Below are 15326 nucleotides of genomic sequence, written 5' to 3'. Positions count from 1 at the left end.
TAGCCATAACCACTTAAGCCCTATTTCGAGAAGTAGCAAACATTTTCGCCTGATAACGACGTGCCCAAAACAGGGACGCCAGGTCGAAAATTTGTTAAACAGCTGGCATTCAATCAAATAAATACGCAAGCGGCTCCATCTTCACTCTCAAGACGCAAACAGAGCCGTATAAGAGAGAGTCGCGTCACGCTTTGATCTCGCCGCAAAGCGGGCTGCTACGGGCCGTAGTTCCAAACATTGGAACTTCCTCATTGAGATAGACAGAGCATGTCCACATTCCATTCTTACAGTGGGAGTCTATGCTAGTGACGTACTGTAACTCTCTTATCCGGCTTCTGGATGCAATGCGTTCCCAACATGCTCCCCCTCTCCCCTACTACCCTTCCAGCACTACTTTGTGCGGAGCTCCGTCCAAGTAGACCACCATCTCTCCCCCCACCGTCTCCTGCACCTCCGCCACGCCCTCCTGCTGCTCCACCTCCACCCCTCCCATCGCCTCCTCCTCGTACACGGCGCCCTGCACCTGCAGCGCGCCGTCGTCCAGCTCCGTCACGATGTAGTGCGTTCCCTCGTCGTTGACGATGACCTGCGTGATGCCCTCCTTCTTCATCTGGTCGGCGGCGAACTGCAGCACCTCCTGCATGCCGTTCGAGCCGGCGGACACCAACACGGCGTCCTGGAGGACCTGCATCTCCTCCTGCTCCTCCTTCACCTCCCGCAGCATCTCCCGCTGCACCGCCGCCATCGCCATCTCCGCCGTCAGGACCTGCTGGTGGTGATGAGCGATGACGGCGCCGTCCTCCTGACCTCCTCCCTCGGCCTCCTGCTCCTCCTCCTGCTGCTGCTGGCCCATCTCGCTGACGGCGCTGAGGAGCGCGTCCAGAGCCGTGGAGGACTCGGACACCACGTGAGCTCCGACGTCACCGAGGCCTGTCACAATTATTACATTATTATCGTCTAATCGCAATTATTTGAGATAATCGCTATTATTTTTGCATAATCGTCTCAAATATAAAACGTGTCACTTTGTGACACGTTGTATGCTTGTAGATCTGCTTCTGCTTTTTTACATGTATACATTTATTAAATATGCAATAAGTTCTTGTTTAAGTTGTATGTTGTATGTTTAAGTTATTAACTCATTCAGTGCCAATTAAATAAAGAAATAATCGCGTACTGTGCCAGCGATTTTTCAATTTTCTTACCTTTTTCAAGTAGTCACAGAATATTTATCTCCAGTATGATCGATCCCCTGATGGTTGCTAATCACTGAGGGTTATACTGTGTGGTTTCACAAATGTCAACGAGGTCATCGCAACCTCGTTGACATTAATTGTCCGCCTTTGAAAATAACATGTCTGGGCCAAAAATACATAGTAAAAAAAAAAGTACACAGGAGACGAGATACAGCCTTTTTACGTAATAAGTTAAACAAGAAGTGGATGGAGCAGCAAATCTTCGGATCACGATATATTTTTTGTGAAAAAAAAAAGATAATTGATAATTTGGACGACTTTGACGTCAATGGCACTGGATGAGTTAAGTACAAATTTTTATTACGAAGCCTAAAAGGCAAACTGATTTTTTTTTATTCATATGTTCCAATGTTCAATGGCCAAAAACACAATTAAATCGTTAATCGCAATAATTTGAGTGACAATTAATCGTCAACTTAAATTTATAATCCTGACAGCCCTACCTCCCGCTCCTCCTCCTCTCACAACGACTCCTCCCGCTCCTCCTCTGGTGGTCAGGGCCTGCAGTCTGCCCCCGGCCTCCCCGGAGTCCAGCAGCACGTACTGGGTGTTGCCGTCGGTGTGGAGGTGGTGGTGGTGGACCCCCCCGCCCCCGGCGGCCACCTCCCGGCCCGAGCGGATGACCTGGCCGTCCTCGGTGATGTGGAGCACCTCGGCCACCTGGCCGGACATGGCCAGCGTCTGCAGCGTGGCGGCGGCCGACTCCTCCAGGGCCTGGTCGATGCTCACCTCCCCGCCGCCGTAGCCCTGGATGATGATGACCTGCTGGAGGCCTCCGCCTCCTCCGCAGCCGTCCTGCTGGCTGGGCACCACTGCAACCGCGGCGTCCCCGAGCTCGGCCTTGACGCCGGCGGTGGCGGGAGAGCTCTCCAGCAGCTCGGTCTCCACGAACGTGGCGCCCTGGCCCTTCAGACGGCACTCGAACGACTTGGACACGATGCCTGTAGGAGGAGCAGACGGATGGAGAGGAAGACACAGGCGCTGAGTAAAAAGTACATGGACGTCCACATATGTTCAGTGCGTTTTATAAGGGTGTAAACCGCATTATGTCCAAAATTGTTTCTTTTCAGGAAATAGAAAATATAACCTGTGTTCCAATGGAGCCAATGGAGTTATTTAGTCACAAGCTCTTTACTTTTCATTGGCTCAATATTTATAAAACCCATAGACACACTTAACCACTTTAAATGTCACTTTCAACATTCTTAAAAAATATATAGCGGGAACATTTCCGCTAGTTTTGCACGACACTGTTGTACGGGCAAAGTAGGGCATTCATTAAGAAAAAAACATAACCTGAAATATGGAGATAATTCTGCTGTTGAACGTGCAAAAGGTGTTAGGTAATTCATGATGTGAAAAAAAGACAACTAACCCCCCCCTCCCCCACCCCCCGAAAGAATTACGTACAGTATGAGTTTGACATGAAAGGTAATATAACACTTCATAATTTCGTGGCAAAGAGGCAGCTAATGCATCTTTTTCCCCTTCCATGACATGAAAGCAGTCAGAACAGAACACAGATAGATATTAGGCTGGGTGACAGTGTTCATTTCGTCGACTAAAACTATGACGAAAAAAGTTCGTAATACTAAATAAAAACTAAGCTATGATGACTAAAACTAAGACAAAATAAATTGACAATTTTGTCAACTAATAAAAACTAGACTAAAATGTTGTCTACTAAAGCACGACACAACGTGTCTCGCTTTGCTATTTTTAGCACACAGCGGAGTATACATCAGGCATTTCAACGGCATCACTGCCGGACAAAATACATTTTAGTCGACTAAATCAACTGTAGATTTAGTTGACTAAAATCTTATAATATTTAGTCAACTAAAACTAGACAAAAACTAAAAAAATTCAGATGATGATAAAACTAAATGGAATTTTATTCAAAAGACTAAAACTAAATGTGCTGCTAAAATCAACACTGGTGACAGAGAGAGAGAGAGAGAGGGGCTGAGAGATACCGGATGAACAGAACACAGAGATAGATATTAGGATGCATGGGTGACAGAGAGAGAGAGAGAGAGAGAGGGGCTGAGAGATACTGGATGCTGCTAATTGAGCCACGCCGTGCCCTCTCAGATCACAGGTTGCCATGGCGTTTCCAAGGCAATGGGAACGGTGTTAGAAATGCCATTGTTTAAAAAACCTGCAAACTGACGGAGACCATCCAGACATGCGTGGGATAATCTGCTGAGGAGAGAGAGAGCAAAGCAGGGGATCTGAAGCAGGGGAGAAGGGACCCTTTTGCACATTAAAAAAAAAAAATGGTTTTAGTCATAGTCTTTTGAATAAAATTTCATTTAGTTTTAGTCATATTGTAGTCATCTGAAATGTTGAAATTTTAGTCTAGTTTTACAGTTTAGTCAAAAAAATCTAGAGTTGATTTAGTTCAAAGTGTATTTTGGCGGGCCTTGATGGCGTCATAATGCCTGATTTATACTTAGCTGTGTGCTGAAAATAGTCCATCTACGCGCTTGTAAATCGTCTATTTTCGGAGCGTGACACCCACGCGCAGCCAAGCATAAAATGACTTGTCTTAGTTCTACTGGATCTCTTCAGGCATTTTAGTCTAGTTTTTATTTGTTGACGAAATTGTCAGTATATTTAGACATAGTTTTAGTCATCATACTGTAGCTTAGTTTTCATTTAGTTTTTGTCAGTGAAAAAAGGCAGTCAACAAACTTTTTTGTCATAGTTTTAGTCGACGAAATTAACGTCAAAGTAAAAGCCCTGTATTCTGAATGTTACTTGAGGAGAAGTACAAAAGTATTGGCATCAACTTAAAGCACCAAAGTAAAATAACTACATTTTTGGGGGGGAATTAGCAGATCTATCAGCTCACAACACATATACTGTAGGTGAATACATAAAGTACAAAATGTTTAGTATTAATAATCTAAACATGCAAAGTAACTTGTAACCGAGGTTTTCAAATAATTGAGTAAAAAGTGCAACATTTGCCTATGAGATGTACTGTAATGAGCATCAAAAAACTAAAATACACAAGTACAGTAAAAGTACCTAAAAAATTATACTTAAGTACAGTACTTGAGTAAATGTACTCTGCTTTTGTGCAAGGCTCTGTATATTCTTACATATTCCTGTAGATCTTTGTTTTTGTGGTGAAATATGGAGATACAAGGTTTCTCCTCGACAGAGACGGTATGAAAAAGCATAGCGTTGCTGTCAGGCAGAAACCTCTTATCTCCATATTTGAACTTGTTGCGTTTTTTCCGTATATTAACAGCCCTACTTGATCATTCTACACTACAGCGTCACACAAAAGCATCCGCAAGCTCTGCTACTGTACTTTTGAATCCTGAGAAGTAACAGTTTTGGACATACGAGGTTTCCCCCCCGACAGAGGCGATAGATGCACGTAGATGCACACGTGCAGCAGAAAGAAGCACAGGGGTATACTGACTTGTACTGACTCATCAATCATTGATATTTCCATCTGGCCCTGACATTCTGTGTCCCGTGTCTCACAACAAGGCTGACAGTGTGATCAGGAAATCGGAGTTGCGAGGCAAACAGTGTGTGACCCTACAGCGTGTCTACTATACTCTGCAGTGGAAGAAGTACTCTGATTTCTGTACTTAAAGGGCAAGACCACTTTGGTAGAGGTTTGGGTTGTGTTAGTTACCTTGCCATGATGTAACTCCAAAAGGTGGACAAGAAATCAAAAATAATTGCTCCAGTGATTAGAAATTGATAATTCAAAATATGCTCCTCATTGACATAGCCTATAGAATATAGAACATCACCAAACCCAGTACTGTTTTTTTTTTTAACAAAACAAAAATATGTTGATTTTGCCATTTTTATTAGGAAGAAAACCCGGATTGGATCCGTGGATCCAGATTCGGATCTTCGAATAAAATCAACAGGAAGTTAACATTTTTATAAAAAAAATAAAACTGTACTGGGTTTGGTGATGATCTATAGTGATAGATCAACTTGAGAGTGACTTTGAGAGCTGTTACGGTAAGTACAATGTAAGTCAATGAGGAGCATATTTTAAATCATCAATTTCTAATCAATAGAGCAATTATTTTTGGGCGGGTGAAACCGTGCCCTATATGTGTGAGGTTTGGACCCCCCCCACCCATTGCACCCCCCCAACCCTGCGCTGTGATTGGCCACCATTGTACCCCCCTAACCCTGCACCGTGATTGGCCAATCACAGTCTATTCAGGACTGTGATTGGCTAGTGAAACATGACACATGTGCATAGCCCTATAAAATAGGACTATGCACTTAAAAAAAACACATTTATGGGTTTTTTTAAGTTAGGGGTGTACAATGGTTGGTCCACAATATTACTTTTCTTTAAGTGAACTTCCATCACTGTGATGACCACTGTGACCACACCGCCCACTTCACACTGGGTTGTGATTTTTTTTAAATTTCTTGTCCACCTTTGGAGTTACATCATGGCAAGGTAACTACACAACCCAAACCTCTACCGAAGTGGTCTTGCCCTTTAAGTGCAGTACTTGAGTAAATGTACTCAGTTACTTTTCCACCAGTGGTGACCAGGAAATGGTCGTTGCGAGGCAAACAGCGTGTGACCTGTGTGTGTCTACTACTCGCTCTCCTCCTCCAAGGTAAACAGGAAACTGAGACATTGTTAGCTTTAACTCTCACTCTTGTTGGACGTGAGAAGAGTGACCACTCCTCCTCCTGACTACAGTAGGTCTGTTAATCGTGCACGTATGGACGTGCACGCACTCATGCATGGTGTGCGTGCACACACATGTACAAATACACATGCACACACGAGTGCACGAGCACACACACACACACACACACACACACCACACACACACACACACACACACACACACACAACACACACACACACACACACACACACACACACACACACACACACACACACACACGCACAAACACACACTCTCTCTCTCTTTCAAAAGGAGACCACCCACACGTTACAAGCTATTGCCTGAAATATCACTAGGGGGAAGCTGCAGTGTCTATATATATATATTGTTGTTGTCGGGCAGAAACCTCTTATCTCCATATTTAAACTTTATTTTTTTTCCCGTTAAATTAACGGCCTACTTGATCATACTAACGGCGTCACACAAAAGCATAGAAAGTAGCAGATCCACAAGCTCAAAACGCGGTGCGAAGCAACGCGTTTTGAGCTTGTAGATCTACTACTTTTGATGCTTTTGAATTTTAACCCTGAAAAGTTAACAGTTTTGGACATAATGAGGTTTCCGCCCCGACAGAGACGGTATAATGTGTGTGTAAACATATTGTCGCTGTCGGGCTTGTATGCACGAAACTGTTACTTTTCAGAAATTGGAGGGAAAAAAAGGAACTGCGTTTCAATGGATCCAATGTAGTCATTATTTATTCACAGGTTCTTGTTAATACTTTTTTGTTGGTTCAATATTTATAAAACACACAGACAGACTTGACCACTTCCAACTTGGCGTCCCTATTTAGGACGTGTCATTACAGGTGAAAATGACATGTTTTGCTACTATTGCGTGACACTGTCATATGACGAAGTATAAAATAGGTAATTAAAGGAGTAGTTCACCCAAAAAATGACTTATTTTCAATTTATTATTATTTATCAATTACACACCATATGAAGCCTTGAATTCATGGAGTTTTTTTAGTTTGTGTTGCATTTTTGTCGCATTTTTGTCGCATTTTGTCGCATTTTGTCGCATTCCTAAGCATTCCTAAGCCAATAATTTGATGACCAGCCTCCGGTAGGAGGCTCAAAGAGTCTCCTTTGAGTGTCCAACCGGATACATTAGCATGTTTCCGCCGGTAATACAATTATTGTCTCAGGAATGCGACAAAAACTAAAAAAATCTCCATGAATTCAATGCTTCATGAGGTGTGTAATTGATAGAAAATAAGTATTTTGTACTACCACTCCTTTAATTTATAAAAAAAATATGAAATATATGTACGGTAGATACGAGGTTTCTGCTGACAGCGATGTACTGTGATGACATCTCACATCAGAATGAAACATAAGTCAAATAAAAAAATTGCTAAAATAGCAGATCGACAAGCTTAAAAGTCGCTTTGTGTTGCGTTTCGAGCTTGTAGAGTCCTCACTTCAGACTACCGAAACATCATGACCACGGCCAATCAGTAGCAAGCAGCATTGCACATCACCGGTTTGGCCCCGTTTGGCCAAGCCCAGACCATCCTGGAGTGGTGCCAAAATTGGCACCCTTTTCAGACCCCTTTTGCCCCACTGAGCCCCGGTCCTTGTATAATGGAAACGACGGCACAAGTAAGCGGTGTGGTGTGGTGTGGTGTGGTGTGGTGTGGTGTGGTGTGGTGTGGTGTGGGGACATGCCAGTGGAAACCCAGAGAAGCAGTGATCTCTATGGACACTACTCCCTGTGGTAGTGCTCTTTAGGATAATATTGGACAGTACAACACTACAGCGTTACAGTACAGCCCTTTACTACCATTGCACAGGAAATAAGAAGGAAATGACAGTCAACTGGTCGTTGTCTGTAATGAATAGTGCTTCAAACATCAAGCACACTCTACTGTGCATATTGCAGTCACAAACACTACTGCAGCCAGTCAGCGGAGGGAGTTGGACATCTGTGTGTCTGCGTGTGTTTGTGTGTTGATGCTCCGTGTGTGTGTGTGTGTGTGTGTGTGTGTGTGTGTGTGTGTGTGTGTGTGTGTGTGTGTGTGTGTGTGTGTGTGTGTGTGTGTGTGTGTGTGTGCGTGTGTGCGTGTGTGGGACTGTGTCAGTGCAGCAGTGCAGAGGAAGTTGGCATTTTGAGCAGTAGCGGAGGTTAGCTGTTTACACAGACCTATGGGCCAGCGGTGAGCGCCTACACTACGCCCAAACACTTTGAGCTGAGAGGCCAGCTGGAGAGAAAGAGAGAGAGAGAGAGAGAGAGAGAGAGAGAGAGAGAGAGAGAGAGGACAATAACTCAACTGCTGCTGTGCTTGCTCGCCCCCCCCCCATCACCCGCAAATGAAGCCTGTTTGTGTACCTAAGAATGTAGTTGTGTGAATCAAAGCTAGTATGTGTATGTGCGTGCTGTATACAGTATGTGTGCATCCCTGAGTGTGTGTGTGTGTGTGTGTGTGTGTGTGTGTGTGTGTGTGTGTGTGTGTGTGTGTGTGTGTGTGTGTGTGTGCGTGCGTGCGTGCGTGTGTGTGCAAGTGCGCGAGTATGCACGCCTAAGAGTCTGTGCTTACCACCGCGGTTAGGGTGGAAACCTTGTATGTCCAAAACCATTACTTTTCAGGAAATGGAAAATAGAACGTGTGTTTCAACGTAGTCCAGTGTACTGTAGTTATTATTCAGTCACAAGCTTGTTAATACTTATCATTGGTTAAATATTTATAAAACCCACAGACACACTTAACCACTTCAACTTTCTAATTTAAAGATGTTCAAAAGTAGCAAAAGTAGCCAACCCCGCGGTGTCGAAGGGCCTTTATTTTCCGAACAAACATTAAAAGTTGAAATACGGAGATACGAGTTCTCTGGCCAACAGCAACATTATGCATTATTGGCGTCGCAGTTCACATGCTCCCTGTATGTCTTTTGTGTGTGTGTGTGTGTGTGTGTGTGTGTGTGTGTGTGTGTGTGTGTGTGTGTGTGTGTGTGTGTGTGTGTGTGTGTGTGTGTGTGTGTGTGTGTGTGTGTGCGCATGTGTGTGTGCGCATGTGTGTGTGTGTGTGTGTGTGTGTGGTTGTGTGGTTATGTGCGTGTGCGGTGTGTGTGTGTGTGTGTGTGTGTGTGTGTGTGTGCGGGTGTGGGGGGTTGCAGGCTAGGCGATGCTAGCGTGTGTCACATTAGCCGTGGGGTGCTGTCGGCGGGGCCCGGCGGTAGCCTGCTGAGGTTTATGGGGTGTCACTCAGTCGGCGCGGCCGTGAATCAAGTTAATGTTGCACATCCCATCTCTTCACTTGTCCTGCGCTCCCGGTGGAAGAACAACATTTGAACAGCGTGATTTGGCCCCGGCGAGTGGCTGATGCGTGTTTAATATGTGTTTTGAGTGTTCTGAGTGACTGATTCCTTTAACAGGAAGTAGGGAAGGGGAGAAGAGGCAGACGCAGAGAGAGAGAGAGAGAGAGAGAGAGCGAGAGAGAGAGAGAGAGAGAGAGAGAGAGAGAGAGAGGACAACACACTCGTGCAAGACAGCGAGAGGCATGGTACTTTATTGGCAGTGATTTGAAACAAGATGGAGTCTCCAAAGGAGGAATAAAAAGCGACTGAAATAAGGAGAGGGACTGGCATTGATGTCATTACACTCTCCCAGATGACTCTTTCTCTCTCATGCGCGCGCACACACACACACACACACACACACACACACACACACACACACACACACACACACACACACACACACACACACACACACACACACAGTGTAAGCGGGTGGAAAGGCAGAGCAGTAACATAGACCCCCACCAGAGAGAAAGGAAGGGGATAGAGAGAGAGAGAGAGAGAGAGAGAGAGAGAGAGAGAGAGAGAGAGAATGGAGAAACCAGAAATATATGTGCTTAGATAAATGGAGGAACAGCGATGAAAAATGGCAAGACAATATAAGGCAAAACCTTTATATTTTTTCCACTGTACCATTTTGTTTGTTATGCTGTAATTTGCATCAACATAGCACATACTCTGGCCTTTGTACTCAATGATAATCTGACAGAGTGATGGAGAGAAAGAGTCACACAATCAGAAAGACAGAGAAAAAAACATATACTTTGCATCTTACAATGGCGGTAGTGCGAGATGCACTGGAGGCAATAAGAGATGCACTGGAGGCAGTTAGAGATGCACTGGAGGCAGTAAGAAATGCACTGGGGGCAATAAGAAATGCACTGGAGGCAGTTAGAGATGCACTGGAGGCAGTAAGAAATGCACTGGGGGCAATAAGAAATGCACTGGAGGCAGTTAGAGATGCACTGGAGGCAGTGTAAGATGCACTGGAGTAAAATATGCACTGGAGGCAGTAAGAAATGCACTGGAGGCAGTTAGAGATGCACTGGAGGCAGTAAGAGATGCACTGGGGGCAATAAGAAATGCACTGGAGGCAGTTAGAGATGCACTGGAGGCAGTGTAAGATGCACCGGAGTAAAAGATGCACTGGAGGCAGTAAGAAATGCACTGGAGGCAGTTAGAGATGCACTGGAGGCAGTAAGAGATACACAGGAGGCAGTGAGAGATGCACTGGAGGCAGTTAGAGATGCATTGGAGGCAGTTAGAAATGCACTGGAGGCAGTAAGAAATGCACTGGCGGCAGATAGAGATGCACTGGAGGCAGTGAGAGATGCACTGGAGGCAGTTAGAGATGCACTGGAGGCAGATAGAGATGCACTGGAGGCAGTGAGAGATGCACTGGAGGCAGTGAGAGATGCACTGGAGGCAGTGAGAGATGCACTGGAGGCAGTTAGAGATGCACTGGAGGCAGTTAGAGATGCACTGGAGGCAGTTAGAGATGCACTGGAGGCAGTTAGAGATGCACTGGAGGCAGTTAGAGATGCACTGGAGGCAGTTAGAGATGCACTGGAGGCAGATAGAGTCATAGAGATGCACTGGAGGCAGATAGAGATGCACTGGAGGCAGATAGAGATGCACTGGAGTTAGATAGAGATGCACTGGAGTTAGATAGAGATGCACTGGAGTTAGATAGAGATGCACTGGAGTTAGATAGAGATGCACTGGAGGCAGATAGAGATGCACTGGAGGTAGTTAGAGATGCACTGGAGGCAGCTAGAGATGCACTGGAGGCAGATAGAGATGCACTGGAGGCAGCTAGAGATGCACTGGAGGCAGTTAGAGATGCACTGGAGGCAGCTAGAGATGCACTGGAGGCAGTTAGAGATGCACTGGAGGCAGTTAGAGATGTACTGGAGGCAGTGAGAGATGCACTGGAGGCAGCTAGAGATGCACTGGAGGCAGTGAGATATGCACTGGAGGCAGTGAGAGATGTAGGTCTTTTCGCTGCAGGAGCTCTCAGTCTGTTAGCATGAGGCGGGCAGGCTGAAAGAGCACAGCACTGTCTGAGACTCCCTGCTCCGTGTACAGATGCAGCTATTGATCAGTGGATCAATGGACTGGCCTGTGGCTGGGGCCGGGGGCCTCTAAGTGGCATTACTTCAGCTAGGAGAGGCCGTCAGGGGAGCGGTCAGACAGCACTTACCAGCAGTTAGAGAAATTAACCTTAACACCAAGACACCAGCACACACACAATCAATTACACCAGGAGAGCTAACATGGGTCAGGCTTAACACTCACCGACTCCACACACACGCACGTGCGCGCGCGCACGCACGCACGCACGCACACAAACACACACACAGTCGCACACACACACGCGCGCACACACACACAGACAAAGGGGAAATCAACCTGAATGGACAGCACAGCAGCCAAAGTCAATTAAACTGTATCAAACGACAACACAAAGAAGACCAAAAATAAATAAATAAAAAATGATGCTCGCTAAATCAATTTGGAGGTCAATGTCAGGACCATGAAAAACGCAGGGCCTGGGATCAATTATTTCAAAAGCCACTACAAAACCTTTACAATCCTTTTACCAGACGATTACCTTCAATTATAGATATGAAGCCATCGCCCTAAAAGAGGCTGATGGGAAGTCCTAAAACCTGACACGCAGACGTCTGTTATTTGTGGGGGATTTTTTTTACGGTTGAGGTGTGTGTGTGTGTGCGCGCGCGATCGTGTGTGTGTGTGTGTGTCTGTGTGTGTGTGTGTGTGTGTGTGTGTGTGTGTGTGTGTGTGTGTGTGTGTGTGTGTGTGTGTGTGTGTGTGAGCGCGCGATCGTGTGTGTGTGTGTGTGTGTGTGTGTGAGCGCGCGATCGTGTGTGTGTGTGTGTGTGTGTGTGTGCGCGTGTCACCGATGCAGGGTTTTGAAGGTGACACTGCTAAGTAGATAAAGTGTCAGGCTGTGTATCCAGGTCACCAGGGATGGGCTGGATAGGGGAGCGCAGTGTATGTGTGTGTGTGTGTGTGTGTGTGTGTGTGTGTGTGTGTGTGTGTGTGTGTGTGTGTGTGTGTGTGTGTGTGTGTGTGTGTGTGTGTGTGTGTGTGTGAGTGAGAATGTCTTTACATACTACACAGGGACCATGAGATATTTCATATTGTGTGCGGGTGAGTGTGTGTGTGTGTGTGTGTGTGTGTGTGTGTGTGTGTGTGTGTGTGTGTGTGTGTGTGTGTGTGTGTGTGTGTGTGTGTGTGTGTGTGTGTGTGTGTGTGTGCATGCATGAGGGTCTCCTTTGATGCAGCTGTGCACACAATGACCCAAACCACCTATTCTCTCCTTGGTGTCCCCCTTGCCCCCGGGCAAGGCAAGTGTTTCTATGTGAGAGTGTGTCTCTCTCTCTCTGTGTGTGTGTGTGTGTGTGTGTGTGTGTGTGTGTGTGTGTGTGTGTGTGTGTGTGTGTGTGTGTGTGTGTGTGGGTGTGTACACGTGCACGTGCATGTGCACGGCCCGACAGGTCAGCGGAGGTCTATTTGGTGATGGCTCTGCTTTGTCTGCGGGGACAGGCGGCTACTGTCACCTTTACAAAACGCAATGAATCAACGCCAGGGAGGACAGGCCGGCTGACCAAAAAACAACCAATTATACAGCAGTCAGATTGACACAGCGCAGCGCAGAGACATGAACACACACTTGAACACAGCCCCAAGGACAAATAAAGTGGAGTGGAACGAGGGCACAGACTCTCAAGAGCGGTGGCCAGAGGGACTCAGGTTAGTAAGTACGCAAGTATAAAAAAGAACAGACTGTCGTCTGCATACGAGAAGCTGAATTAGAGAGTCGTTCAAAATGCAGATAATTCAGAAAGGCTCAGAGGCACAGCGCATTGTCTCGTGTAGGCTATATAGTGCAAGCCGGATGACAAATCTAACATAGATCTACCATCTACAACGCTAAATCCTGAGTGTTGCTGTAACGGGAGGGAGCGAGGGACAGCACATATTAATGAACACCACACATACAACCGGATTTAGCAAGAATGCTAATTTCCATCTATAGTCCCCATACAGAAAACAAGCAACATCACAAAAAGCACATATGAACATACTAAAAGGGTACAAACAGAAGAGAAAAAAGCAACAGTAAAAAGGCCTAGTTTTGACTTAAAATACCAGAGACTCAAGAAAATTAAAAGGAAAAAAAGAAGAAAAAAAACTACATTTAATTGACCCGTACGGATCTGCTAAAAATGCCTAAATTGTAATTGTTAAAATTTACCCTTACCGGTCAAATTTTTTCATTACTATTTTAGCCATTTAGCAGACACTTTTAAACTCAAATGACTTACAAAATGCAAGATAAGAGGTAAGTGGCATGAACTCTAGTCAACCCACAGGGTAAGCGGGTGAGTAAAAAGAGTGCCAAGAAGTACCGTAGCTAGGGTAGCAGGTAGACATCAAACCTAACATCTGTCCAAATAACATACTATCTAAATAACAAACTTGGCATCTGCGGACAAGTAAACAACATCTGGATAACGTAACAAGCATCTATCTAAATAGGCAACACTCAGAGTTTAAATTAACAGTCCACTCCATTTCTATTTGGACCAAAACACTGTCGGCCAGTGGATAGGGCTCGATGGCAGACAGAAGCACATACATGCACGTTTTCCGTTGCCTGACTGAGAGCGTAAATACAGGAGGTTTGAGTTCCTTTGTCTTGTTCATGCTTGCTTTTTTGGAAGGTTCTTTCCATTATTTGGTTGTTGACATTTTATTGTTGATTCTCTTCATGTTTTTTTATTTCACACATTGTCACGCAGGGGCAAGAGATTATGTTTTTCCTCCCCGTCTGTCTTTGTGTGTTTGCGGCTAATCTCTCAAACTGCTGGACAACTCAGTAGGTCAAGGAAGACACTGCCCTGGATATTTTTCCAATCCGCCAATGACAACTATGTTATTTAATATTTTTGTGAATGCATTAATAATATATAATAATAATGATAAATAGTATTTATAATTCACTTTGAAATTTTAACTATTGTCTGTTTTTATTGTTGAAATTCTGTATGGACCCCAGGAAGACTAGCGACCACTTTGTGAAAGCTAATTGGGATCCAAATAATGAATAAAGAACAGAATAAAGAATATGGAAGTTCTTCTATCGGCTACACATGGTATGTAATGTCATTGACTCTACTGCGTAGTAAAGTCTGCCTCCAGAAGTAAACAATCGGCAGGTGTGGAATACCGAGGCTATCTCTGAATCAAGGTGGATCTTCCAAATGTTGTTTATTTCACATAATGTGTCCTTAAATATTCCTATTAATTGAATGCGTTTGCAGTAAAGTTAAGCTTAATTTATACTTCATGCTGTAATGGTGTGGCTCGCCAAAAGAAACAGATCAACAAGCCATAAACGTGTTGCATTGCGACACAGTGATAGCTTGTAGATCTGTTCTTTTTGGGGACGCGACACCGTCCTTGCTATGGAGTAAATGTTCCTTTGGGCAGAATGATAATCCTGAATCTGTGTTCAGCGTTGCTTGCTTCATTGTTGACATCTAGATAAAATGTGCTGACATGTTATCAGGTAAGCGCAAAATGTTCACACACCATGTGTTAGTCGACTGGATATGAAGCACCCGTTGTGCAACATAGAGACAGAGTCCTCTCCTCTCCTGTCTGTGGTGCTTTTCTCACAAGTGTGTGAGTGAGGCACCGCTGCCGAGTGCCTACAGGCAGTGCTGGAAAAAGTACTCAAATTCTTTACTTAAGTAAAAGTACCAATACTGCAATATAGAAATACTCTGTTACAAGTGAAAGTCCAGAATTCAAAATCTACTTGAGTAAAAGTACAAAAGTGTTGGCATCAAAATGTACTTAAAGTACCAAAAGTAAAAGTACTAAAATATTTGAAAATAGCCGATCTACAAGCTCACAACGCGTCGCGATGCGACGCGTTGTGAGCTATAGCCTATGTATAAAATAGGGCTAAAGTGATTAATGTATGTTTCATAATATCATAATTTATATCTGAAAAGTAACTAGTAACT

The 15326-nt window shown here is 44.8% G+C and overlaps 1 protein-coding gene across 1 annotated transcript in view; it reads right to left on the bottom strand.

Annotated features, from left to right (window-relative positions):
* Positions 1–376: 376 nt before the first annotated feature.
* znf407 (zinc finger protein 407) overlaps positions 377–15326 on the bottom strand; it is a gene marked incomplete at its 3' end in the record, with an annotated part of 172962 nt that continues 158012 nt past the window's right edge. The window contains 2 exon segments of the mRNA XM_080425935.1: positions 377–930; positions 1700–2197. Of these exon segments, the coding sequence (XP_080282061.1) occupies positions 377–930; positions 1700–2197 (1052 nt within the window).

Source organism: Gymnoscopelus braueri (genome assembly GCF_963280865.1).
Source record: "Gymnoscopelus braueri genome assembly, chromosome: 4".
In the NCBI taxonomy this organism is placed as follows: Eukaryota; Metazoa; Chordata; class Actinopteri; order Myctophiformes; family Myctophidae; genus Gymnoscopelus; species Gymnoscopelus braueri.
This window is presented reverse-complemented; position numbering and strand designations above follow the sequence as displayed.